At 53.4% G+C, this 26250-nt stretch overlaps 1 protein-coding gene across 4 annotated transcripts; it reads right to left on the reverse strand.

The window, feature by feature from the left end:
* Positions 1 to 436: 436 nt before the first annotated feature.
* Positions 437 to 24610, reverse strand: BCOR (BCL6 corepressor; the record flags this gene model as incomplete). 4 transcript variants are annotated; one of them, XM_082864115.1, is made up of 14 exons in its annotated part: positions 437 to 1524; positions 2991 to 3147; positions 3350 to 3427; positions 3857 to 4002; positions 5184 to 5350; positions 10202 to 10456; positions 10791 to 11116; positions 11712 to 11954; positions 12410 to 12670; positions 17965 to 18151; positions 18623 to 18676; positions 19342 to 22182; positions 23145 to 23223; positions 24525 to 24610. In XM_082864115.1, the coding sequence occupies 14 exons, from the start codon at positions 24608 to 24610 to the stop codon at positions 1233 to 1235; spliced, it is 5172 nt and encodes a 1723-aa protein (XP_082720241.1). In that variant the 3' UTR covers positions 437 to 1232. The 4 variants fall into 4 exon arrangements, with proteins under 4 accessions (XP_082720241.1, XP_082720239.1, XP_082720242.1 ...); XM_082864113.1 differs by having other exon boundaries at positions 11712 to 12056; XM_082864116.1 differs by lacking the exon at positions 18623 to 18676.
* Between the last annotated feature and the right edge of the window lie 1640 nt (positions 24611 to 26250).

A 26250-nucleotide genomic window follows, 5' to 3' on the forward strand; every position in this document is an offset into this window, starting at 1 on the left:
GACACAATGAAAGTCTTGTTTCTGGAAAAAGTCTTCCTAAAGATAAAGGGTTGGCCATGATGAAGCTACTGTAGTCCCTCAGGGTCAAAGGCAATGTAAAATCCTACTAGGGCATCAGAGGAGACAGGGTTGAGAAGGATCTGAGAAACATTAACATATATGTCTATGAATTGAGTTTTCAGGATAGAACTTCAAATTGTCTTCAGAGTCTCACTCCCCTGAAATCCTCTAGTCTGTTTCAGTTCATAGAGACTATAAATTGCCCTAAAGTTATCTATGGGGAACCGACCGTCAACACCGCTTTAAAAAAAATTGTGACAACAGTAATGTTTTAGGAAAATACATAGGAAACAAGGTACTTCAATCTTCTCCTTTCCTCAACAGGTTTATTGCCTTTTAAGAAAATTTTTGTAAAATATAAATACAAAGGCAGAGAATTTACTTACAAAGTTAAAACACAGATTTCAAACATAAACACACAATTCAGAAAATTTTAGTTTTATGTACAATTTCAAGCAACTTCAACATATTATGTTAGTTTTCAGTATTTTACAGGGTACAGAAAAAAATAGCTCAAAGTCTTCTTTAAATAAGAGCATAAAATGTTTAAACATATAAACAATCCGGTTTGATGCGTGAAAACTAATTTCACAGCTTTTAAATTAGGATATAAAAGTTTCATACAATTAGTTGTTGTGTGTGGATATGGTCTGAATTTATATTACACACTACTGGATCACATCCAATAGCATTGACCTGGCCTGAGCAGGTACTCTGTAAACAAAACATAAAGTTACAACGTCGCCAAGTGCCTTCCCCGAATTCAACCCCCCAAACCAACCACACGGTTCTGACCACACTCTCAACAGTTATGGCCTCTGTCGTCGGAGCTTTGTACGAAATTAAGTCAAAGTGTGGAGCTCCTTTTCCTTATTTTTTTTTCTCCTTAAAAAAGAAAAGAAACAATTGTTCCGAGTAAAAACAAACATATCCCAAAGCATGTGTGCATTGAAAAGTAAAGAAACATTATAACAACTTCATAAAAACTGACTTAAAAGTTTAAAAAGAAAAAACATGTTTCTAAGTCCTTCCGACTGGAGTCGTGTCTCTTATATAAAGAAGAGATATTTCATATGTAATAGTGTCCTTTCTTTACAGAAATAGTCGTATTATGACACATATGCACAAGGATTAACACTATGACACACTGTACACGGCGGGCCCCGGCGAGCTCACCAGTAGTCGTCTGAGTCCATGTCGCTGGGGTGGAGCCACTCCATGGATGAGCCCAGCAGAGTCTGAAGCTCGTTCGTGAACTCCACCAGATCTAAGAGCTCCTTACTTTCCGGATTAAAGGACTCCAGGTCTTTGGGGCAAGAGAATAAGAGACTTGCTGACACTTGCCGGTAGAACTCGGCCTCCGCAATGGTGACAATTTCTACATTTGGGAAATTGCAGCGGAATATGCGGGAGGACATTTTCAATTTCTTGAGCGTGTCTGACAGCAACAGCCAGTTCCGAGGCCTGCACCAGAGAAAGGACAGTGGTGGTTTGAGTTTCCGGCAAAATTAGAAGCGCTCCCAACTATGAACTACCCGTCTCCTGGCGGTGAAAGGGCCCATTACTTCCACTTTGATTACCCCACCCCCACCCCACTTCTCACTGTCCTTAGAAGATCTACTTCCTTTTAAATTTTATTTATTTATTTATTTTTGGCTGCGTTGGGTCTGTTGCTGCGCACGGGCTTTCTCTAGTTGCGGCGAGCGGGCTTCTCACTGCGGTGGGTTCTCTTGTTACGGGCTCTGGGCGCACGGGCTTCAGTAGCTGTGGCTCGTGGGCTCTAGAGCGCAGGCTCAGTAGCTGTGGCGCACGGGCTTAGCTGCTCCGTGGCATGTGGGATCTTCCCGGACCAGGGCTCGAACCCGTGTCCCCTGCATTGGCAGGCGGATCCTTAACCACTGCGCCACCAGGGAAGCCCGGAAGATCTACTTCTAGGGGGGGAACTCTGGACTCGTGTGCATGTGTTAAGAGACCATCTAGGGCGGATCAGCCAACTTAGACCAAAGAAGGAGCAGTGTCCCTGAACGAGCCTCGTTGCGGGCCACCCCGGTGCTGCCCTGGCTCTGGTCACAGCTCAGGTCACCCCTCTCCAAGTAAGTGCACTGGGGAAAACTTACTGGGGAAAACCAGTCTGTATGCCAACCCAAGGGAGATGGCAAACACCTCTTTGATCTCTCCTCCCCTCCGGCCCTCACTTGAGGTCCCCTGGCTTTCCCTTCCTTTCCCACACCTGCAACCCGCCCCTCAATGCTTCCGGGAGTGAGGCTCTTTCGAGAAGGGTGGTGGTGCAATCCTTCCTGGTACCCTGCCACGCTTTATGGCCTCCATCCCGAATAGAATGTCACCACAAAGGCAGACACGTTCCCAGCCTCAGAGTCCAAGGAGGATGCTACTCCTTAGGCCCCGGGGTCAACACACAGCAGAGCAAGGTCTCCTGACGTGTTCACTCCGAAGGGTTGGTCATGGGGCACAGCGGCCCGACCGTGGGGACAAGACTCGATCTAAGCAAATCTGAAGACACATAAGAACCCAGGTGCCACATATGGCTTTCTCTAATCCTATACGAGAAGAGGGTACATCAGTATCGTCCCGTGGACCTCACGCGCCTTGGAAGGCCCCTACGGTAGCCGTTTGGGGAGGATCCCTTCCCCAAGAGTTTAGTGACTGAAACTGTGCAATTCCAGTCACTGACTCCCGTGTCCTTTGGGCCCTAGGGGTGTGTTCCAATGAAGGCAGTTTGCTGGGGAGCCCTCCCACCCCCCACACTTTTCTGGAAAAGTTCTACTGCATTACGTGAGGTCGGTGGACACTTGGTGAGGAATTCACTCACCCCCCACCCATCCACCTTCATCTGCTGAAGGGGATTTCTAACTCCTGCCACCCCATAGAGCAGCTGGGCTGGCTCTCGACCACACACTGGCCACACTCACCCCTGAGCGACGGACACCTGGACGTTGTAACATGGCAAAAGGGGGCTTTCGGAAAATTCAAATTCGAATAGGTCACCATAGGCCTCGTCGCTGTCATCCTGGTCCTCCGGTCCTGGGGGATTTGCTAAAACATCGTAACCACTTTCATCATCTGGTTCTAACCGGGAGGCAAACAAGAGAGAGGTCAGTGAGCTGGAGCAGGATTCCAGCTGTTCTCCAAAAAGGACCCTGGAAAAATTATTTCCCGAGTGAGCCCTGCTCACAGCACCACCGCCCCCGCAAGCCCTCGCCCGCACCGGAGAGAAACGTTCTGTAACTCGCGCACATCCCGCCCAAATGAAACGAACAAGGCTGCTCACCACACACAGAGCTGCCGTAGAACTCCCAAGAGCCACTGGGGTCATAGTCATCAGGAACCTGCAGGTCGTTTAAATAGTCTGGAGAGAGAGGGGGAGAGAGGGAGAGAGAGAGACAAGATAACGCCTGCTGGCAAGAGGCAAACGCCGCTGGAGTTCGGGAACGTCTCACGCTGGGGCCGACAAGTCCCACTGCACACGCCTCCAGGTATCTGACTGAAACCTACCCACGCGTCCACCCACCTCCCTGAGGGACTGCCCGCCTCAGCGCCCCAGCCTGCCAAACAAAAGCTAGTCTGGCTAGCTAAGAGTTTTCCAGCACTCCCCTGCCAAACTCAAAGTATGTATCTCTTCTTTGACAGACCAAGGTTAGGCCACTTTTCCCGGTAAAGTGTCACTTAGGGTAAACGGGGGTGGGGGGGGGGGTGGGGATAGGGGGAAGCCAGGTGAAAGGCTGTGAAGTCACCGTCTAGATGCTTGAACAAGACCGTTTCTTGACCTCCGTCATACCTGTTAAGAACTTCTCCAGAAGTTCGCTGTGGGTCATTTTCATGATGGTTCTACCTGAGTATGTAGCCAAGGTGGGATCAGCACCATAGGAGAGGAGCAAGCGGACAATTTCGAGATGATCATTCTCGACAGCATCGTGGAGAGGCCTAGGAGAGGCGCGGGGGATTACACCTGTGCACGCGACGCGCGCTTCTAGCGACGCAGGGCCAAATCGAGCGTGTGCGGCCAAGCCTTGTAGGCGCGCTATTTCACCGAGGAGGCGAGTGTACGGTCACTGCCGTTCCACGTAGGGAACGGAGGCACTGTGACTGGCCCGTGACTCTGTTAGTTCGCCACATAACCCTTTACAGGACAGGTGAAGGGACTATCTCAGGCCTAATTCTTAAACGCAAATCTCTCTTAATGCACGGCCCAAGGAGGAACTCAGGCCACGACGAGAACGTTTCCAATGAACTTAAATAGTGACAGACTGTAAGAAGATAACTTTACGGCGGGGTGGGGGGAAGAATCCCAGCATGACGGAAGCCAATACGACAAGCAATCGTTATACCATTACAAACAAAACCCAAAAAAGTGCAGTTTGTAAAAGAAACTAGGGGCAAAGTGGAACCTCTCCTGAAACCAACTTGGAGATGAGAGATCAACCCTCTCGCCCAGAAGCAGTCGACAGGCGGGGCGAGTTCTCAGGAGGGTACAGAGTCCTCCTGCCTCTGTCCGCTGGGGTCAGGAGCACTGTCCGCAGTCCCATCCAGAAAGAATGCTATTTGGAAACCGTGAACCACCCAATACCTTTCGGTTTTGCTAATTTTATGACTGTCAGGAAAGCACCAGTGCCCTGCCTCGTGGTAGCATCCCAGCCACAACCAGGAAGATGCTCGGGCTGACTCGGGCTGACCTGGGCCTCTGGCCACTAAACCGAGGTCAAGGACAGAGTGGGGGCCAGGCCCGGGGATGTGGGTGGACACGGCAGGTCCTATCAAGCCAGTCGCCATCGGACCTGTCTGTACTCCGAGCACTTTCAACTCACATATATTTTAAATATTGTGATTCAACAGACGCTGGTGGAGAGTCCAGGGTCTTAAAAGATTATTCAGGCAGGCCCAACATTTTCAGGGACTTCTGTCCCTGCAATAACAGCGTCACAAAGTTTTAAAGTTCTGTGGAAATTTGCCAGAAAGATCTGTCCGATTCCATTCTAGAGGACTCCGCCATCAGTGTGCTTACATGGCACTCACTCTCCATCTTTCCTTCTGGGGTTCCCCGCACACCCTGAGAACCACTGCCTACGCCCCAGCAGGGCCAGGTCAAGAGCAAGACCGCCACCGACCTGGTTCCATCCTGGGCACTGCAGTTGACATCGGCGCCATATTCAAGGAGGTGTCGTACAATGTTGAGCCAACCCCTTGCACAAGCCTCGTGCAGGGCACAGTAACCCGCGTTGTCGCGGTGGTTCACATCACAAATCTTGTTCTCCAGGCAGTACAAGACCACTTCCTACGGGGAGAGGAGAGGAGATGCCATCAGACCACCATACAGTGAACCTTGCAAGGGTGACCTCTCCATAGGCTGGTGGTGCCCGCTTTCAAAGGCATACATCCGTGGGTCCAAAAGCCCACCATGGCGCGGGCAGGCGGCAGGCATCTTAGTGGGGGGCAAGAGTGCGTGCGAAGGGCTTGGAGATGCAGATAGTGTTGTCTAAGGCTCTGCTGCACCAGTGGCCTGGCCATGGGCAAGTTCCCCTTGAACTTCTCCAAGCGTCCACAGGGCTGCTGAGAGGACGCATTCGGAGAGCGTCGAAAGCCCTCAGCCCAGGGCCCGACGTGACCAGTACAGAGGTGTCACGGCTGCTAACATCTTAGATGCCACATCGCCAAGCACAGACCATCCTCACTTGATGGGTCCGTTCAGTCGGTGGCAGTGGGTGATAACACAAGTTTAGATCAAAGTATGGCCGACCAACGCTTAAAGAGAGCGTAAGTCAGCCAGAGAACATCCCCAGCTTCGAGGAGGGACACCCAGGTCGGTTACATCCTCGCGCCCCCTGTTAAGACCCCAAATCAGAACCTGGGCCTCAGACGCTCTTGTTTGTATGTTAAGTAGAGTTAAAGAGAAGCTCTCTCTCTCCATCCTCGAGGAATGACACAAAATGCTTCCAATAAGCCCACCCTGTATTTTGCTTCACTCCAGCTTCTCGGGGCAGAATCAGTCTAATATTTTCATATTTACTCAAGTTAACGACAGGAACCTGATATACCACAGGCTGCAACGTCCACATTTTAAGACTCAAATAAAACGTTCACCCTCCCCCGCTCCGAAGGTGTTCTGTGTCAACGCTGTGCATCAGAATCACTGTTCTTAATCTTATTTCTTTGGCTTGTTAAAATATTAATATGAGCCACTCCCAGTAAGCAGAGCAGTAATTTATTCAATGTTTTATCACCTTAAGAAAGTTTTCAAACACGTCGAAAACGTCTGCCACCAGAAAATACGTTATACTGTTTATACTGGTTAAGTCACGCCCAGCAGAGAGCTGTCAGGTTCTGAGAGCTGGGAGTAGGCAGAACTTGCATGTGGCCCAACACATGGTCGGCTGGGTAAGGGGGGATGGGATGGGATCAGAGCAGGCCTCCTTGTGACATCTCTCAGGCAACTCATCTGTTAAACCTAAAACGGGGGTCATTCTAGCCGCCCGTAAGTGCGAGATAGGTTCTGTGAAACCTTTTATGCCCTTTGGAGGACACGCCAATCAAAGGTGGCCACTCACTTGGGAGCGAACCAGAATGTTCCATTTGCTCACCACGTGAACCTAATGGGGCATGCTGGTAAACCTGGCCATCGGTGCCCTGTTACTTCAGGTCACTGCGGCAGCTCCCTTCCAAAACAAGAGGAGGAAGAGAAAAGGCACGCCCACGAATGCGTTTCTCCGCTCAGATCCCAACCTGCCGTAAAGCCCACAATCCTCTGGGCTCCCAGGCCACCTGCCCCGAGCCCTGGTATCCAGGATACCGCATGAAGCTGCTGCTCTTTCAGCAGGCCCTCACCAGCCAGACTTGAGTGGACGGCTGCAAGCTAATGAGTTGTGTGCCCCAGCCAGGGAGAGGCCCTGTCACGTGGCTCTGGGATCAGGTCTGAACGCCACCAACTGCTGTGCACAGATCAATTTACGCAACCCTGGGTTTATTTGCTGTGACAATCATGGCCTTCACCTGGAAACCTTCATCACTGCTAGGGCCGATTCAAGGGTACCTAGAAACGAAAGGCTGTCCAAGCTGATGGGTAAGTCAACTCTCTTCTCCTCCTGGAAGATGGCAGCAAAGGCAGCAGTAGCCCCACGGCCAGGTCAGACTTTTTGCCACGGGCTGTCCTAACTCAACCACGTTGATACCACGTCTTCTGTCACCCACGGGAACCCAGGAGATATCAGGAAAGGAAGGTAGTACTATCCTCCTCATTCAACACTTGGCAACTGAGGCCCAGAGATATTAAACCCCAAGTTCAATTAACGTGAACTACTAGACCTGTAACTCAGGTCTTTGGTACCTGGTCAGCTGGGAAGATTCAAAAGGCCCAAGAGGGCCCCAGTTAGAGGGATGCAATCCAGCTGTGACGAGCATCCCACAGGCCTTCTCTGTTGGGGGTCAAGTGGGCTAACTACACTCTCCTAGCTAGGAGGGTGATGGCGTCTAAATGGATGGCAACCGTCGTCACCAACAGTTTCTCTAACTGAAAGGTGAAGAGGTGGGGCGAGTCTGTCTACGCAACACATTTCTTGGTTTATTTTCTCCGCTAGAAATAAACGGGAGTGTTTGAAGGGCAGCCCACCCATTCCCAAGCAAAATCAAACTGCTTTTGTTGGACAACTGTCTGTTCAGCGGCTATAAGCCGAATGCCATTACCCGCAAAATGTAACCATAAAGGCCATAAACCCGACGTTGTTAATTAATTAAATGCCTCATTAACTTTTTAAAAAACATGATTTATTCAATTCATAGAAAATTTAACCATCACCGCTAAAGGCACAAGCACGTGGTCGCACACTGGCGTTTTAGCCGAAGAAATAGAAGCCTTTTTCCCGGGAGGGAAAGGTTTGAGGTCTTTGGCCACGCAAGTGATCTATTGAACGCGGATCTGAAGCCAGAGTGTGTTTCTAGACTTCCAGAACCAGATTATCACGACATAAAGCTCAGACAGCCTTTATATTGCACATGGTATCTTTGGCTAAGCAGAAGAAAACAACCAAGAATGCTGAAGACAGAACTTCAGGAAAACCCTCCCAAACCGCACCCTTATCTGGTTAAGCAAACTGTCCTTCAATTTTAAAAGGTTTAAGTTGCCCCATCTCCCAACTGGGCCATCATCCCAACATTTAAGATTCTGCCCAGAGAAATCCCAGAAAGTTGGATTCAAAGTTGAAAGCGTTCATCTACTTGTCACAACGTTCAGCATCAAAACTGGTGATCTGTGTAATCTACATATTGAAATTTACATTTGAAGAAAAAACCAAATCCGACCATAAACATTCCCAAGGCTTCCTGTGCGATCAAAGGCCAGGTAGCCTGAAAAAGTATGGATCAAGTGCCCCTTGGTCCAGGCCTCAGACCCACCAAACCGAAATGGAAACTCTCTTAGAAGACCAACGAGGGTCTTCTGAGGTCTCTGGTCCCAAAGGGAGACTGCTGGAAATGATGCCAGGTTCACAGGTGGGGCTAGGAGCCCCGCCCTCCACGGCGGGTGCAGGAGCACCCCGCCCCCCCATCTCCAGCATTTGCTGGAAGCGGGAATCTATTTTCTCAACCCTAACCCAAAAGTTGGGGTTAGGGGGCTCCCCCCCACCTCCAGCGTTTGCTGGAAGCAAGGAGTCTATTTTCTCAACCACGGGGGGTCTAGCTCAGCACTCTGTGCGACGTCTGTCTGCTCTGTCCTCCTAGGCGCTGCTGCTCTCAGCTCTTGGGAAACCAACTGCGCGCTCCTTGGACTTCACCTCCAAGTAACCGTGCTAACTACCAGAAAGTGCTCTCTAGCTAGTGGAGAGGTCTCCAAGAGACGTGTAGATATAAACAACAGCACATTCAACCAACAACAAAAAAACCCCCCCAAACTAAGCATAGCCCTAGAGCTTCCAACTTCCCACCCACAGTCATGCCTTAGGGCCAAGGCAGGCTCACCTCGAAGGGCTCATGGCACTATGGACGGTGGCGGTGGTGGGGGGGGAGACGGGGGACAGGGGCACAGAGCTGGCTGAGGGTGTGGGCGCCAGGGCTCCGGGCCAGCCTGGGTCCTGCCACCCCAGTGCTCGTCCACACCTCCACCCTCAGCCTGCTGAGCCGCATTTTACTGTCACCATTCAACTCCCAGAGGGCTGATGCCAGCACAAAAAAATGCCTTTGCCCTGTGGGCTATTACATCACAATTTCTACCGACAAGTATGGTGGGGGAACTGCACAGCGCAGAGGGAGTAATCTGTCTCACAGAGGTTTTGAACTGTAAAAAGGGCAACTCCAATGTGAGCCAGTCTTGGCGAGAAGCGTGGTGGGGAGTGGTGGGCTGTGCAGTACTGCTGGATGGCTACCTGTACGGGCATCAGCTAACTCCTCTGGGGCTCAGTTTCCTCATCCGAGAGTGGGCTAGTACTAGTTACTCCCACGTGAAGATGTTAAAAGGGTGAAAGGAGTTACTACAGATCACACGGGCTTAGAAAGATATCAGCTATGTTTCTGTCTACGTTGCTCTAGCAATAGAGACTATCACTGTCATCAGCCGTGCTGGGTTGGGATACAGCGGTGTGGACAGGGAGTTCTGTGCAAGGCTCAACACCCCACCCCCCCCCCGCCCATCAGCCCTCGGCTCCTGTGCCCTCTCAGAAAGAGGCTGCTCAGGTCTGCCCCACTCCCACCCCTACTCTGCACAGACACTTCCCACCCGCTACCCCACAGGGGCGTCACCCCGCCCCAAACAGCACAAGTAACCCAATAGAGCTAATAACTACTCTCTCTCTTGCTATTCGGGATCCAAAAGGGCTCATTAAAATTCCCCTGGTCGCCAAGCCCTGGGTTAGGTCAGATTTTATATCAGAGATAAGTGAGCCGGACTGGCCGAAGCAGCCTACCTGCCTGAACGTGAACGGAACATCAGAGAGGCCTTTCTTCTCACACCACGACTGAACAAGCCACCGAAGAGCCGGCAGTGTGAGCGGGGGGGGGGCCAACACAAACGTTCTGCTGGAACGCCCAGCCCGGCCCGCCACGTGGCTCTGAGACCCGCCCCCCATCCCCAGCCAGTGCGTCTCCCACCCAAGGAGCGGCAGCCGGCGGATCCTGAATCCGGGGCACCCACGAGGATGCTCACCTCGTAGCCAAGCCGGGCGGCCCGCTGTAGGAGGGTCTCGCCCGCGTTCTTATTGACGATGAGTCTCCGCGCTTCCGGTGGCATTGGGCGGGACTGGGTGGTCTCTGGAGGGGAGCTCGCGCATGTCAGCTGCGAGGCCTGGGAAGGTGGTAACAGTTGCTGCAAGCGGTCCAAGGGCTTCTGGTCCTGCTTGGCCGGCGAAAGATCGTAGTCGGAACTGGGCTCAGGCCGCTTTCGAAATCTCCGGACGGTCACCTATCACGAAACCACACAGCGCACACATTTCAGGCTGTCCTTCCACCAGCCGCCTGGTTCCCCTCCTCCCTGAGTTACAAACCTGAGTGGAGGAAAGCACTTTTCCTCCTCTCTGTCTCGGGGAGGCGGGGTGGGAGGAAGGGGTTGCATTTTTACTAGCTGGAAACTTCACCACCACCCAGGAGACAGGTCCCCTAGGAAGGGGCAGTGACGTTCTGGGGGGAGGGGTTCAGGAAAAGGAAAGCTTTGTCCCCAGAAGCAGAGAAGTAAGTAGGCAGGCGGGCTGTGCTCGCACGGGCCCGGGGGGCGGGGGAGAGCCGGGGGCAAGAGGTACCTTGCCATCGGCATTGTCCACGTAGTAGTCCCCTGGCAGCGGCAAGCCCCGCCTGGGCTCCTGAGGGATCAGATGCTTGGTTTTGCACAGTCGCTTCCCGGATGGCTTCTCGCTGTTGTCGGTGTATTTCTGCAGCAGGGACGTGGCCTGGCAGTCCTCTTCGACGTCCATGCACACCACATCTGTCTTCTGGCTTTCTTTAACTTGGTCATGTTTGGTAGGCAGTCCTGAGGCTGGCGTGCAGCCTGGCTGAGTGTGCTTTCGGCCGCTTGCATTGGTGGATGAAAGGCCCTTCACGGGCGGAGAGCCGGAGAACACAGGCAAGGCTGAATCCACAGGGGGGGAGGGCGGGAGGCAGGGGGAGAAGAAGCGGGCGTTACACAGTTGTAGCCAGTGAGGAAAGAAAAGCCCATTGTTAGCACTGATCATTGGAGCGGCTTCAGTTTTTAAAGATACACCAATTATGTTTTCAAAGCATTAATATTTTAATTATCCCACATTCAACCGGCAAATAGGTTAACCCACGACACGCCAAATGGCAAGGTGCTTCAAAGGGCCGCAAGAGAGGGCAGAAGCCAGCCCTTCGTGCACTCCCATCCCCACCCGTGGGGGGCCTGGGTGCTCGGGACAGGGCGACTGGGGACAGCCTGAGGCTGGAACGAGGACGCTGACAAGCGCCCGGGGTCACCCAAGACTTCCCTTCCTGCCCAGCCGCGCGCTGGGTAATGAGGAAGCCGAGTTCCCGCCTCACTGTACATTCCATAAGGAAGTGTGCAGGCTGAAAGGACCTCATGAAGAAAACTCCCCGCTCGCCACACGCTACTCTTGTCAACTTGGATGGCGCTCAGGTCCCCTCCAGGGCCATTTCCCACAGAGGGCGGGTGATCCACCCTCCAGGAGCGCCCCCCGCCCCGTGCGTACCTTGTTCATTGCCAGTGTGTTTAACTGACTCCTCCAACCAGCTTCTGTTGCTTTTGGCCTCTGCCCTTTTCCTGCCAGGTTTCTCTTCGGAGATGCTATTGCCCTGGGGGGTGACCGCAGGCTGAACCGCCTGGGTCACTTCCTTCCTGCCCTGCCGGCCAGGTTTGCTCTCTGCTGCCGACACCTGCTGCTCCCACCGTTCTCTAAGGTGCAGCAAGTGGCGTTGCTTTTTGGGATGGAGCCCTGTTAATTCAATGCACACCTTCAGCTTGGTCAGCTCACTACAATGTGGCTCTTCTAAGTGGTTAGAGGAACTGTTTGTCATTTCCCTCTCAGGCCAGTCATCTAATGGAGAAATAACTACAAATTAATGAAGAAGCCCCCCGGGGGGTGGGGGGGAACAAACTGTCTTACACATCACTAAGAGGGGTGGGGGGAGGGGAGGGGGTGTGGTCACTGTGTTGGCTGGAACTTGTCACCAAGTCTCGGGAGGGGGCCTACTTGCCTTTGGCCATCTTTGGGCTCCAGCCCCGGCACCTGGCTTTGGGGGGGTGGGGGGTGGGGGTGGGGGTGGGGTGGGGGGGTGGGGAGGTGTGAGTGGCTCCCCCAGGGCTCCAGGGTGGGACTGGAACTTTCCACTGCTCCGCTCCAGGACTTCCGCGGGGTGCCCTGCGGGCCCGAAGCCAAACCGAGCTCACCTTTGGAGACCCGTCTCCGCTTGGCTTTCAGCAGAGAGTCCTCCGGGAGCTCTTCCACAGTGGTCTCGGTGTGGTTGCTGTCGCCAGAGACCTTGCGCTTTCTGTCCAGCCGGAGGGTGGGGCTGCGTGGCACGTCCGGGGCCGCCTGGTCGGCGGGGGGCTCGCTGGCAGGCTCCGTGTCCATGAAGTACTTCTCCCCGGGAAGATCTCTGTCCTCTGGGGCTTCGAAGGGGTCGTGTTTGTTTCCAGCACTATACTCGCCTAGGGGAGAGGAGACAACCCGGAAAGGAGGGAACACAGGTCACCAGGAGCAGGCAGGACCCCCATGCCCAAGGCAATCTGCTACCAACAGACCCTCCTTTGGAGGCCAGGGGCCTCGCACGCAGGAAGCACAAAACCCTCAGAAAGACAATGTCCCAAAGGAAGGGCAGCTGAACACAACCAGCAAAGAAAGCAGAAAATGAGGCGTGTAGCCCACTCACAATTTCCCTTCCTCCGGTTCATAGCCGGAGCAGTAGTGATTCAAGGAGAGGCGCCTAGATGACCCTTCTATAGGCACGTGAGATGTTAACTCCCTAACTGCCTAACTCTCCAAGGTGGCTTACTCTTCAACTGAGGGTGAGTGACCTCACAGTGAGATCCAACCAATCCAGGGCAGAGCTACAAATTACTATGGAAACAGCTGCTGAGGTCATTATCTTCTAATAAACAGAAAAGGCTGATGTCATAAAGAGACCAAATGTCCCCCAAATGTCGTCTACACAGAGATAGCACCAATGTTCACTTGGGTCAGCAGGGGCAAAGGTGAAGAAAGAGGGTAAGGAAAGAATGGTGGGAGGCTGGGAAGCTGGGGAGACCAAGGGAAGAGGGGCCTGGCAAAGCTAAGGGAAAGGCTTCCTGGTGCACACACAAGGGTCAGGGGCAGTTTCAAAGAACTCAACCAGATCGCTACAAGTCCGTCTGTCGTCTTTCCACGCCCGTGGGGGGAAAAGCATTTCACTGCCATCAAGGGGCTGCTCCTACTTCCTGTCTCGGAAGAAGGCCCTCAGTGACACTAGGCACACCCACAGGGACACCCGTCACCCCACCTGGTACTTCTCCACGCCTTCCTTCCCAGGCAACAAGCATCTAAGGACATTTCAAAGACACGACTCCAACCCCCTTCATGGGAGGGGGGCGGGGGCTAAACTGCTCACACCCCAGCTCCGCCCTCTCTGCTCAACCTAGCATCCACTTGGGGCTTTTCCTCCCATCACCCCAGCCTAACATCACTCCTCACTTTTGCTCTAGCCAAAGAAACAGTTCAACCGCTTTGCTAGTCACACTGTTTCTAACACACAAATAATTCCCTAACGATCACTGTGATGTTAACGAGTTCCCCGAAGATGAGCCTGTCCGTCACCGGCCGGGGGTGGGGGTGGGTGTATGAGTTTGTATTTCGTTAACACCTGAGCTAAGCTCCCACAGCCCCGTTTTCCTAGATGAAATCATGGACACACCCCTCACATGCTGCTAGCATTCCTCCTCCTCTCCCTAGACCACTTCAAGTATCACTCCCACTTCTGCCCAGCCGGCTGGTCCCCTAATCAGCCTCTCTTGGGGGGCATTCCCAGCATTTAACGGCAGTCAGTTGTGGGAATGAACCTCACCCTGGCCTTGGCTAGCCTGACCTGTGTTCTCAATGGTGGAACCCACTTTTCTCCAAGGGTATCCCAAGGTGGGACAGATCCCTGTCTACTCTTGCCGGAATGGTGGAATCACCCCAACCGCGAGGGTCTCCTGTCATGGCAGCAGGAGAAACCCCAAACTCCTGGCCTGTGCTTACGGGTGATGCAGCCCACGCTACTGCAGGCCCGGTGAAGAGGGTGCGCTGCAACTCTCACTCCGGCTGCTCTTGTAAAGTGGGAATGTTACTGCTAGCCTCCTCCCAGGGGTGGGCTTCATAATCACGGGCCGGGCTCAGCACAGAGAAAGGCTGGAAAGATCCCTTTAACCAAAAGACGCCAAGACCGCCAGACCAGCCTCAATTTCAGGCCTGAAATGTATGAAGTTTTAAGAGGTGAGCCCTCCTGGTTACACCATTGGACTTCTCTGGTCCAATCGGCCTTCCCTAAGAGCTCCGTGGGAGGGGATCCATGGAGGAAGGTAAGGGCTACCTTAAGAACCCCCCGTGTCCAATTTTAAAGTTTCTTTTTCCAAACTAGGTCCATCCACCCTTCCCCCAGCCCCGGAGCCTTTTAGGGCAAAGATCTCAATTCCCCTCAGCTAAGGCCCCCCAAGACCTTACGCTAGTGTGACCTTACCCAGGCCAGTAATAACCCTGAAGGACACCCACCCCGACTGCCCAAGATACCCACGGCCACCAGCTATGGGGGAGAGGCTCCGTGTCACCTGGAGCTTCTCAACGACTGTTCTAACCACGACCCACAGGAGGATTACCCTTGGTCACCCACAGGAGCCATGTGCCCTTGGTCACCCAGTCTAAGCAAGATGTGAACGTGGCTGTATTGTCTGAGGTTTAATTCTTGCTCCCTGCAGCATGGTCATATGACTCACAGCACATATATCCCAAATTCATTATGGTTGTACCATAGCATCACCTCACAGAAGCATCACCATAGCAACATATACAAGTCACCGTGGCAACAGAGCGCCCTCACCACTGTTGAGCCATGCCCAGTGAGGCCTAAACAAGGTGAGAGGGTTCTGAGTTGTTGGAAGGCTCCCCAGGATTAAAACCCCCTTCTCTGTAGCTTAACTATAGCACCTCCAGTAAGGGCTAACCTTGTTAAAACTTACACCCTCTACAGAAGGAGTGCAGGGGATCTCTGTTCCAAAGTAGTTTACAAACGTGCAGGTGCTCAGCTGGAAGAGAAGTTCCCCGAGCAAAGAAGTTTCATGAAGCCCCTTGACCAAGGCTTCCTCCGGCTCCTGGCCAGGCATTGCCACTGAGCAGGGCCTAGGCCTGTCCCAGCCAAGTGGTTGGCAAGGGAGATGGTTACTCCAAGTTCGAGAAGGAAGGGACCAATGCCTCCTTGCCGCGCCCCATCTTCAAACGCCACTGAGGGTTCCTAGTAATGAACTTCCAAGTCTGAGGAACCTCCAAACTCATCTGGTGAACTTCCAAAATAAAAATTTAACTCAGCCACCCATGCGATCATACAGAATAAATGAACATCTCAGCCACTGTGTTTTCAAGTTAATTCATTTTTTAAACAAGCCCCTAGCAACAAGATGCACCCACACCGGGCCAACCAGGGCCGCGCAGATAGCACCCACCATCGTAGAAGCTCCTGGTCCCTCCACGGATAGGGGCTGCCTCAGAAGGGGGAAGGCGTCCCGGACCCTCTTTGTGACCCCTGCCCGCCCCAACTCCCCGCCCCAGCTCCCATGTGCTCACAGCTCGGCTCTCGGCCACACCGACGCCCATGAGAAGGACCCGAGTCCATATCAGCTCAAAACGTGATGGCCCAAGAACAAGAAGGCCCATTTATTTCCAGCTGAATGGAATGAACACCTGCTGTGCACCTTGCATGCGGAGGCGGCAGGAAGAACAATGGCTCCTTTAGGTGACCTTTCTTGACCAACTATTTACAAACCACAAGTCTCTACAAGACAGAGGGTGGATGGTGAACCCACCTCCGTTGCCCCAATCTTTCAAACGGAGCCCCTCACCTTCCCCAACCCTTCTCCCGCCCTCCCATGGTGGAGATTCATGGCTCACTGGGCCATGTCCCGGGTGCTGCAGGAAGAGACCCGTCGGTCGGTCTGAGACTGGAGGCGGGCAGTGGGGGGAGGGGGCTTTCGGAATCATCTGGGGCTCAGGCCCTGCTCCCCATCAGCCACACTGAGTTCTTGTCTCCACGCTCAGCAGGAAGGAAAGACTGGGAAGGACACACACAAACTTCTCTGGGAAGAAGGGCGGGGTGAGGCCATTGAGACATGAAGGGCAGCGGCCACCCTGGGTTTGGCCATGTTGCTGGAGAAAAGGGCAAGAAGACTCGAGGCCGGTTAACTTCCCGCTCCCTTCCTCCAGCCTCCCTCACCATCCACCCAGAACAGGCAGAGCCCCTCCTCAGAAAAGTGCATCCCCGTGAACTTGGCCTTTGCCCACTTTTATCAGATCTCTCTGAGAAACTTCCCCGAGAGCTGAGCTCTGAGGCCACTCAGGAGGGTAAGGGCTGCGTGTCAGCTGTGAGCACAGGCAAGGAGGGAGGCTTTCTTGCTGCTTTACTCCAGGGCGGCCTGGACCCTCCGTCTTTCATTCCAATCCCGAGGGGGAGGAGCTCGGAATCGTCTACTCCAGGCACATCAAGAGCCCCATCACTCGGGTAAGGTCGCCGCTGACTAGCCACAGAAATCCCCTTCCACGGGAGCCACGCAGGACAAACCGGTCCCGGTGCGGCTTCCCCAGAACCCCGGCCACAGGCCTTTGTCTGACCCCAAAGATGAGCTGAGGGAGGGCAGTGCTCCAAGCAGCTGAGAGAGGCACACGCTGTCGCTGACCACAATTTTCCCGAACTGCATCAGGCAACCGGGACCTAAGCGTGTGCGGGAACGCCGACCCTATGACTGGGTCCGAGGGCCTGGACCTCCCAGACGTGCCCACCACCCCCGACTGTCCTGTCTCAGGAGGATTTCACGCCCACCCTGTCCTCGACGTTCACCTAGATGCCCTCATTCACCATCACCGGTGAGGTTTCTGGGGTCCGGAGCGGGCTGCAGGCCACAAGCACGCACACTGAAGACAGCGGGAGGAAGACCTCCACTTGCTGCCAACAACATCTCGTTAGCCCGGGAAGTCTCGAGGGCAAAGCCCGAAGTCGTCCCCAGTGCGGAAGCAGCTGTTGGGAGCGCAGAGTGTGACTCGAGGCAGACGCTAGCTTTCTCTCCAACTTTGCCTCCAAAACATAATACACCCCGTCTGGTAGGAAGAACGCCCTCGTTTATCCCACGCCCCTGGAGCGTGTTGTCAACTCCTAATGACTGCAAACAAGCCTGCCATAGAAAATAATTATGCTCATCTTGCTGGTGCCTTTATCAGCCCTCATCTCATTTTAACGAAACCTCTGCCTTTGGAGGGAGAATCCGAGTACTCTCCACTCCCTCCCATAGGAGACTGTCACTCTGGAGGGTCTGGCTCTGGCTGCAAGTGTCATGCCACACTGCTACCAAAAACCTGCCTCCGTACCTGCTACAAAACGGAACACATACCTGCTACGCTGGAGGTCTTGCACTGCCATTCCTCTGCCCCACTGTATCGGGCTATTACTAACTACAGGACTAGCGTTTCTCCGGAAAAAGGAGATGCGTGCCAGGAAACAACATTTCATAGGCGCTCCACTCCTGGATGCCGCAGCGCTCCAAAGGGCGACCAGCCTTGCAATCCACAGCTGGGAAGGATGGCCAGAGCAGCCCGTTCTCCAAACAGCCACCACCCAGATGCTGGGCCATCGGAAGCGTATTGTTTCCTCTCACCTCCCTCAGCACTGGGAGCGGAACCGCCCCGTTCCCACCGACGTGGTACCACACGCGAGCCGCCCGGGTTCACTTACATCTCTCACTGTCGTTCTGGTCGGCAATGGCCTCCTCCAGGGCGACCGACTTTGGCTTTTTGTCCTGACTTCCTTTCAGCCTTTCCCAGTCAGCGGGGCTGAATTTGCACACCTCGGAGTCTTTGGTCGTGGGGTGGCCACCTTCTCGCTCTTTCATCTCCAACTCTGAGAAGCGCATCATTGCACGCTAGAAAGAGAACGGAGATGGAAAAAAGACACACCTTACCACCAAAGCTACTTCACTGCCCTTACCTTAAAGGAAAGTATCTTCAAAGAAAAGTTTGCCCAAAACCAACCACAATTTATGATACAACTGAGATATTTTAAAATTTAACGATAAAAATGTAAGAGTGTCTATATGTAACTAGTCACACACTCTTTATTCATAAAGCCATATGTATGTAGAGATATATGTGGTGTGTATGTATAGCCATACATACACTGTGGCATAGAGACAGACATTCTCTTTCGAAGGTAAATAAAACAAAACAAAAACACAACGCAAAGAAAGCGAAACAAAAACACAACAGAAAAGAAAACAAATGCACAGTGAATAAAGACGACCATGGCCCACAAACTTCCCTTTGTATATTTGGAAATGAAATTTAACTCAAAAGGTTTATGTAAGATTCTAGTAATAAAAATTTGAAGAACTGACCTCACAGTAAGCAGCGGGTAGACATAAAATACTGTCCTCTTGTAATCCTTCCATCTATGTAATTAAAATGGGCACTCAATGGATCATTTAGATAACTTCATCCATTTTTATAAGCATAAACCAATTTTTTTCTTAACATTGCAAAACAATTTGGCTTTATTTATCTTTTAATTAAAAGTAAAATATCTTAAGGAAATTCCTATACAACATCTATCATTCACTAGCAAGTTAAATACATACTCTATCCCTTTAAGCAAGGTTTGTTTTTTTGTTTTTTTTTTGTTTGTTTGTTTTTTTGGTGAAAAAAAAAAAAGTTGCACGAATCTCACAGACATGCGGCCGCTACACACCTCCACCAAGTATCACGTAAGGCATTCTAAGCAGCGCTTTTAGGTATATCTGTTAACGTACAGTAACGGCAGAGAAATCAAAGCGATTGATAGGTAAATGTCATGCAGTCTTTTAGACATCCTTCGCAATAATTAAAACTTCCGTTATCCGCATTCGAGTGGAGTTCGCTTAAAATCTACAGAATAACTTAAGTATCCACTTACGTCCCCTTACTGGACACATTTCAAACATTTAAATTATCATAAGCTTCATTAACCAAATCAGCCCGGTGTCCTGCCCTATCATACCCCCGGCCCCCTCCTCTTCACACATTAAAAAAAAAAACCTGACAACTGGTCAGGCTCCTGAAATTCGGGTGGGGGGCTCACCTGCAATGCCCGCTGCTCCCGGCTGAGCTGACTGGAGTCTGCGTACAGTTCGGTAGTGACACACTTGAACCGGTCACCCACGTAACCAGCGGAGTTTGCGATTCTCTTTGCCAGCTTCGATGGCTTCGGTTTCAGAACTTTGCCATCGGTTGATTCTGCCTCGTCAGCTCCGTCTTTGGTATAGGTGGGGGTGACGTCCACACTCGGTGGGGCACTGCCCACGCAAAACGGTTTGGGATCCTCTTGGGTTTTCCCGAAAGTGACCGCAGAGCCATCGCTCCCCAGGGTCGGCTCCAGGAAGGAAGTCGAGACCGGCATCGCCAGGTTCTCCTTGTTGGTTCCCGCCGGAACATTCTCCTTGCTTAAGCCGAAGACTGGCTGGCCCGGAGCCTGTTTGAAAGCATAGGCTTCGTGGAAGTCACTGATGCGCCCCAACTCCTCTCTCAGGGCAATGAAATCCCGGTGTGGCTGCAGGGCCGGGTCGGGCGGGGGTTTGGTGGGCTCGGCACTCTGGCCGACACTCTCAGCGGTGAAGCCGGGTTTGGACGCGCTAGCGTCGGTTTTCGCGTCTGGCTCTTCCCGGAGGAGGTCTACATAGACGAGCTTGTCACTCTTGACTACGGTCTTCCCTTGATTCCAGCTGGGGCTGGGCTTTAGGTTCTTGTCCGCGGGGACTTCTGGATGTAACTTGGTGTTGCCAGCCTCCAGCATCTCAGAGAACCGGTTCCGGAGGCTTGGGTCCTCGTAGCGGGTCCTCTCGTGGGACCGGGACCTCCTCTCCGGTTTCTCCTCTTTAGTGATCTCGATGGGCGTGTGAGGTATCAACATGGGATGCACCATGCCCAACCCCAGCGCGTCCTGGTAGGTCACGAACTCCGGCCTGCCCGTGGGGAGCCCATAGGGCAGTCCCGGCTTTGGGGCGAGGTGCCCAGGAAACAGACTGCCGTTGGGCAACAACACCGGGTGAGGGTAGACAGGGCCTTTGCCGTGTAAGGACAGGGGACTTATGGCAATGCCCTCGGGCGCTGGGTAAGGCAGGTAACTCCTGGGGTAGGGGATGGGTGGGGACCTGAACGCCTCGTTTGGTGAGAGAAATATTGAGCTCGGCGGGAGGCCGTTCTCGTTCGCTTTGAAGCTCGGCTCTGGGTTGCTGACTTTGGCGCCCTTGCTGCCGGTGCCGCCGCTGTGCTTGGCAGGTGTGGTCGGGGGCTGGCCCACGTGCTGGATGACGGATGGCGTGGTATCCACGGAGCTCCTGCTGGTCTTGCTGCCCTCGGCGGTGGCATTTGGGGCCGGCGACGCAGAGGCTGGGCGGCCGGCGCTCGACACCGACCCCGAAACGTTAGTGACCACGGCGTCGGCGGCGCCCATGCGGGGACACGAAGAACTGCGCTGCTGCGGGATGGCCCAGTCCAAGGCCTTGTTTTTCAGCGGCAGGCCTTTGCCATTGTTCTCTTCGTTAGGACTTGGCCCGGGCACCACCCAGGACGAGGGAGCCGTGCTAATGATCTCAGATCTATAGATAGCACAGCCGTTTCCTGGAGGAGATAGAGTTTCTTTCGGAATCTCACTTCCGGAGAGCACGAGGCCGCTCCCAGCTCTGCTGTGAACCAGGACCGTGGGAGCCATCTTCTTCATGTGGTCGGCTTTGGAAGCGTCTACATCCACCACTTTAGAGGACAAGTCTAGTGGCTTATCGGTGACGTCTTTGGTAACCGTCTGCTTCTCCAAGAGAGGAGGTGAGCTGCCATCTTTTCTGTCCTGACCTGCTGCTTTCCGGGTGTGCCCGGGAGCTGGCTGGGTGCTTTCGGCTCCTTCTGGGGCCTTAGGATACTTGCTGCTGCAGAGCCTGGCCGCGGGGAACTCGCTGCTGACCGTCATGTATGGCTTGGACAGGGTGACCGAGGGCGACGTGGAGATCCTGGCATAGTGCTTATGGAACTCGGAGTAGGTGTCCGCAGCGGGCTGGGAGGGAAGGTGGACGCGGGGTGAAGGCCGAGGCGAGGGGGGCAACAGGAGAGCCGTGTCCCCCGGCAGGCCGCTGGTGACCGCCTTGGCAGACGGCACCCTAGGCTGCTTACTGTTCTGGATGTGAGGATACGAGTGGGAATCGACCGGGTTCCCAGGACTGACGCCCATCTTCCAGGGCAGGCTTTTGTCTGCGCAGTGGACCAGAGGCGGGATGGCTGGTGAGGCCGAAGGCGTCGAGAGTCTCATGGGCGAGGCCAGGGACGACGGGATGTGGGGACTGACGTAGTGAGGTGGCGGCAGGTAGAGAAATCGCTCCCCGTTGGTACAGACCGGAGAATACAGCGGCTGGGCCAGGCTGTAGGACTGCTGAGGTAGCAAGGCCTTGTACATGTTCAGGGAATACTTATTTGGCGAGTCGAGGAAAGGGTAGATGGCTGGCGTGGCCCCCTCCATGTAAGGATTGACCCAGGGCAGCCGCAGGTAACTAGCACCATTGATGTTGAGCGGGCTCTGTTTGTCGCTAGCAGGTCTGTCCAAGCCCAGTGTTTCTGCCGTGGGGACAGCACTTTTTTGTATTCCGGGTGGCGTTTTGTATATAGCACTGAAGCCATTTGGGGGCTTTCCGGAGACAGCGGAGGCCTCCACCGTCTCGGGCGTATTCGGTTTGAACTGCATCTCTGGGTTTCTTTCGGAAGAAAACCCCAGACCACCTATGGTTGTGGCAGCCTCCCGCCCTTTCTCTGAGCCCAGTCCACACAAGCTAGAATAGACGATGTTTCCGGGGACACGCAGCCCTTCCCGGATCAGGCCGGTGCGGTCCATGCTCAGCGCTGCCAGGCCATCGATCCGATGGGCCGTGGTCGCGTCCACCTTCGCAGAAGAAGAACATGGGTATTACCGAGGACACGCCTTCAAAGCAGCCCATCCCAAAGAGAAACCGCGGACTAGCTCAATAGGACATCAGCCTCAACATCTGAGCCGAAAGGGTTTAAAAATAAAGGATTCACAAGGTCTGTGGCCCCCTCCCCGCTTATCCAGAACCCTCCTCCTGCCTGCCGTCTCACTTTTGTCCAACTAGTATCCTGAAAGCACGTAAAACGCTGGTGCCTTTAGACTTGAGGCCCCTGCATTAATTCAGCCATCTATTCACTCTGGAAGATCCACCTTCTCAGCAGAAATTCTTTGCTGCAACTGAGGTGATACCAACTCCACTGCTCTCAGAACCACCCTCGTGGGGTACAGAACTCGGACTCACCCTCCCCAGGCCCTGTCAGGTTGGGGCGGGGCGATGTTCACCGTGTTTCCCCCCCCACCCCGGATGTAGCGAGGCATTATTTAACATAACAAAAAACAATCTTCAGGGGGACAGTAAGGAATGAAGGACTTGAGCTGCCTCGTTTCTAAATCAATAAAGAGGCCATGGGTCAAACTGTAGTTGTGTCTTTTGACTTCCTCTCCCTGGTATCTGAAGACAGCTCTGTTTCATATTTTACTGGGAAGGTAAACCCTAAGGGTCTACTTGGAGGCTACAAATTTATCCAGCTGGGAGCACTGACGTGGCACGTAGCTTATCGAAGAAAAGGCGGCACATATCCCACCAGTCGCCAGGGGACGAGGACGTAAATGGCGAGCACAGCCAAGAAATGGAGCCAGGAAGAAATCGGGTGAGGCTTCGTCCTGCGGCCTAGGCTTGCTTTCTACTCAAACCCTGCCCTGAAACACCCCGCCCCGCCCCGCCCCCAAAAGGCCCTTTAATGGTATGCAAATGAATGCACGATTGATTTACAGATCACTGATACTCAGCACATCAACAGAAGCCATGAATCTCTTACCACGTTGTGATTCAAGGGATTTTCTTCCCTTAGTTCCAGTCTGGCCTTTGAAGCGTCACCATCGTTTACAGGAATTTTCCTATTTAGAAGGACACACCAACTTCATGAAAGCATTCCTCACTTAATCCATCTTTCATAGATTGCCCCAGAATAGATCAGTTTCTAATAACTCCGTTTTTCCAGCTGCCTTTAAAAAAAAAAAAAAAACCTCCCCAAATGGCCCATATTGAAAGTTGTCCCCGAATGGTGATCCAACAGGACTGGGAAAAACAACGGAAAGGCAGGGCAACAGGGATGTGAAATCACAAATACGTCCTCGAGTTGGGTAAGGCAGAAATTCTGCACAACCACGTCACCCTCACAATTTTTTCTCTAGAGAGGCCGGGCAGGGCAGTCCAGGCTCTGCTGTCCTAGCAGACAGGCATGAAGTAATACAATGTCCAAAGCCAAAGTGGGGACCTCAAGGCTGGAGTCTGCAAGCTGGCTACATCAATCACTTCTGTGTTACCCGTGAGGACAGGCTTTCAAAAACCTTTCCCCAAACAAAGTTAGGTACCATGTCCTACGAAACTGGTTTCCATGGTGATAATGAAGCCATATTTGACTGCCTCTATCAAAATGATGGGGGATACACACTAATATTCTACAAATGTCAGCTGCTCCAGGGGAAGCCGCACATCTGTGCCAGGCTGCTGCGGCTGCCCTGGAACTTGTTATCAGAGAGCATCGGTAAAGAAAGTGCTTGGTGCCGACTTCCAAATCCCCAGGATAAAATCACTGACAAGCGGCAGAGAAAAGTTTCATCATTACCCGGAAGAGCAGCTTCAATTATCTACTGCTTAGCTGCCTCTACCCCGCACTCCAAAATTACTGATTAGGAAGCATAACAGAGCTGTCGGGTGACTGAAACCAGGAGCCAATGGCCTCGCTGAACAGACGGCGGAGGACGCAGAGAAACCCTGGGCTTCAATGATGTGAAGGGTGGCTATCGCCCCATTTATTACTGAGCAAACTATTTGTTTTAAAAGCACATCGAATGCCGATCCACCTGGGCCCACACTCCTGACATTTAGAGTTAAAGCAGCATATAGACTGGGATTAATTCTCCTTCATAAATATGAAATAATAAATTAAGGACGAAAGTGCACTGAAAGGCCGCTTTAGGGGCTAATCTCTTAAAGGGCGGCAATGCTTCGCTGAGCCAGGTTGCCTGTTAAAACTGTAAATCAAGGGCCGCCAGCTAGGCAGGAGATCTCCCCCCGACCCCCTACCCCCTTTGGGCCCACTCTGGCTGTGAGGACGTGAAGGGGGGGCTCTGCTCAGGAGCCCTGGGGAAGGACCCACGCTCTCCCCAGGCCTCAGCCGGACACGCGCATTTACCTGTCGTCGCTGATCCCACACATGCGGACCCTCTCGCTGTTCATCCAGCTGTGAACGTTCCCATACAGGGGGGTTGCTGAAAGCATGTCGTCTTCTTGGATGGCAGCTTTTCTTCAAGCGTCTAGTCTGTTTAAAACAAAAAGAATCCCAGAAGGTTGAATAAAAAAGGAGCCAAAGAGGGAACAAGAGAAACCCTCCTTCTAGGCACTCCATACAGAACGCACTTGGGAAGGCAGACCCTGCTCCATGTTCTACAGATGGCCAGGAGCAAAGGAACACGCCTGAGCCAGAGGTTCAAGGAGGGAGCTGGAACTTCCCTGGCAGGAGGCGCTGGGGATGCAGAGAGGGTTCCAGAGCCACAGGCCACACACCATTCAAGGTACAGCACATGTCACCCTTAACCTGCCCTTCTCCCTTCCCCTTTCCCAGCCTTTCGGAGAACACACTTGGATTGAAAGCAGACGGTGCCTGATTCCGGGGAGCCCCACACTGATTCTTCTTGCGGCTGAAAGGATTGGGGACGGGGGTGGGGTGTGGGATAAAAGGCACAACGGTCCGGTGTGGCGGCCCAAACGGCGACTCACTTCTACGGCTGCGGTGCGTGTGACTTACAGATGGAGGGTTAAAAAGAGTCAGTGGGCTGGCGAGCCACCCCACCCGGGCCCTAGATTAGATTAAGCCCCAAACCTGGGTGGTTTGGCCTGGGAGCTGCAGAGGGAGGCGGCGGAGTAATTCGACGACGCCTGCTCGCTGGGGACCAGCAATCAGTAGCGAGTGCAGAAATCGTAGCAGCCCAGGCTGCCGGGCTGGGGCTGGGGCTGCAAGTTTCCGGCCCGCGGGGAGCAAGCAGAAGCCACCCGTTAACCGTCTACCGGGAGGAGGGGGGAGGCCGCCGAGGCGGAGGGGAGAGCCCCGCCCCCTCCTTAACTTCCCGGCCCACCAGCCCCACCCACATCACATTCTAGTTTGCTGCATGAGTGAAGGGTCAGGACAAGCTGCATTTTATTAACAGGATTATCACGGCGCGTGATTTATCCTCGTGCAGGATTTTAATTGCTCTTTGGAGGTTGAGCCGTTTCTTTTGACTGCGCTTCAGCCCCATATCCTGCTGTTAAATGCTGGGTTAATAAGTAGGGGAGACTTTAATGCCTGGGACCGATGGCCCTAGGCAATTCCCCTGCTCGAAGACTCCCTTGTCCGGGGCGGGGTGGCGGGGGAGGGGAGGGGAGGGGAGGGGAGGGGAGGGGAGGGGAGGGCCCCCCCCCCAGCCACGACCTCTTTACACAGGGCCCAAACCTGAGTGTGAAATCACTGGTGTGCAGCTCATGGGGGGAACTTTTCTTTCTCCTCCCTCACACACCCACCCACACAGTTTCCGAAAGCCCAAATGTTCCCTAAGTCGACACATTTCCTTTGTTAGCAGGAAAAAATATGCAAATGCTTGCTTTCACACTTTAGCACACGGAGCTGACTGCCAGGTCTGTTGGGTGGGAGCCACCGAGGACTGGGGACTCTTTTTCCGAGAGTGACTAGGGGTGGGGTCAGGGAGCACCTGGGAGACCTGAATCCCAAAGCCAGTCAGGCTATCCCTCTGCATTTCTTTGTCCTAACACAGGCTTTTGTCCACCAGCATCCCCCGCCGGCGGCCCCTATACAGAAGAGAACACCGTCTCAAGAGTCACACGGCCCGTAGTTAGAACTCAACAATGAAGCTTGAGGAGAGGCA

Source organism: Leucopleurus acutus, assembly GCF_964270905.1.
Source record: "Leucopleurus acutus genome assembly, chromosome: X".
Taxonomy (NCBI): domain Eukaryota; kingdom Metazoa; phylum Chordata; class Mammalia; order Artiodactyla; family Delphinidae; genus Leucopleurus; species Leucopleurus acutus.